This window comes from Limulus polyphemus, unplaced genomic scaffold (assembly GCF_000517525.1).
Source record: "Limulus polyphemus unplaced genomic scaffold, Limulus_polyphemus-2.1.2 Scaffold6167, whole genome shotgun sequence".
Classification (NCBI taxonomy): domain Eukaryota; kingdom Metazoa; phylum Arthropoda; class Merostomata; order Xiphosura; family Limulidae; genus Limulus; species Limulus polyphemus.
In genome coordinates this window covers 1-1,617 of record NW_013671777.1, presented here as the reverse complement: position 1 = coordinate 1,617, position 1,617 = coordinate 1, and the positions used below count along the sequence as shown (strand labels likewise).

The following is a 1,617-nucleotide window of genomic DNA, read 5'->3' as shown; positions in this document are numbered from 1 at the left end:
AAACTAAACAGAGCAAGCAATTTTTATATAGGAATTTAACTTAATTGTTACAATTACATGTGTAAGTGAGAAGTATATGAAACTTTTTAAGGTGGGTTTGACATCAGTTTGTTGAAATATATTATAGTTTTCTTTACAGATAATACTAGATACTGTGTTTGTGAAGAATGGCGATAAGCTAAAATCGGGTAAAGAACCCCCTGTTAGTTTTATCTCAACAAGCATGCAGATTTTTTATATAAAACCTTTTTTTCTTTTTATAGTCATCTCGGACAATGCCAAACCATGAATGTCCACTTGACAAAGACGAGCTGGGACGCAACACGTGGTCTCTCCTCCATACGATGGCGGCGTACTACCCGGATAAACCAAGTTTTTCAGATCAAGAAGATATGAAGAAGTTTGTTACGATTTTCTCAAAGTTTTATCCGTGCGACTACTGTGCAGCTGATCTCCGAGAAAAGTAAGTAGATATAAGGTTATTTCTGTTACATAAATCTGTCTCCGATATTTTTAAAAACTGGAACCGTTTTAAATATTATAATGTTGTTAAAGATCATTTTTTGTTGAATGGAATTCCACTTCATTTTTTTTTATTAATAGGTATATTAAGTTTCATATGATATACTTGTGACAAGTAAGCCTATATATATATATATATGGATTTTTATAAATATGTGTAATAAAACATTCAATATCCATGTAGAGGTTTATAAAGTCTGGCTAAATCTTGCAGATTAAGATTCATAAAACTAAAATAGTATTAGAAGAAAAATTTCTATTAAAAGTCTTGTATGAAGGCACTTTTTGAAATTTGTTTGTATTAAAAATTATATGTGAAGGCGATTTTCTGATTTTTTTTATATTAACAATTATGTGTGTGAAGGACCTTTTTGAAAATTTTTTTCTTTAGCTCATTAAATTGAAGAAAACTATTGGTCAGAATGGATGAAAACATTGAGTCTTTATTGGTCAGAATGGTTAGTTAGATATGAGAATCTTGAGTCTTTATTTGTTTTAACTTAAACAGGGTAAAATGCTGCTTTTAAATGAAAACATTACTAGTTTTCATATGTAATCATAATACAGTGTATAATTGTATTGTTATACACAGGTTTTAAAAACAACCCTGTTATATTTTTTGATCATTTAATAAAGCAACTTTTGTTTAAGACTGTGTATACTAAAATAGTGATAATTTATGAGACTGGAAAGTATTCTGATCATGTGAAATCTACATTGTCACTGGCTGTATTATTATTCTTCTCAGTTTGAGACTTGGAAATGATGTAATGATCATAACTGGATTATCTAATCTAATACTATCATACATATAATAAGCGTACACTGTAAGAGGGAATGACATACATTCTGGCACAATGACAAGCTCAAAAAAAATGTTGTACCCTGATGTATAGGTACATGTTTAAATATTAAAAACTACCCATTTAATGCATGGGGAAGACACAAGGGCTGGGTGGGTGATATGGAGGGGTTACTCAAAGGGGGTTCCAAGAGATTTGATGACAATCATCTTAGTGGTTTGATAGTTATAAGCATACACACACACACTGACTTTTGTCAAATAATGGTTTAGATATGATCAATAGACTAGTA

The 1,617-nt window shown here is 30.2% G+C and overlaps 1 protein-coding gene across 1 annotated transcript in view; it reads left to right on the top strand.

The window, feature by feature from the left end:
• LOC106473429 (FAD-linked sulfhydryl oxidase ALR-like) overlaps positions 1-1,241 on the top strand; it is a 5,486-nt gene extending 4,245 nt beyond the window's left edge. Inside the window, exons 2-3 of the mRNA XM_013934110.2 lie at positions 264-463; positions 914-1,241. Coding sequence (XP_013789564.2) covers positions 264-463; positions 914-926 — 213 coding nt within the window. The 3' untranslated portion in view covers positions 927-1,241. The remainder of the gene's footprint in view (positions 1-263; positions 464-913) is intronic.
• Positions 1,242-1,617: the final 376 nt, after the last annotated feature.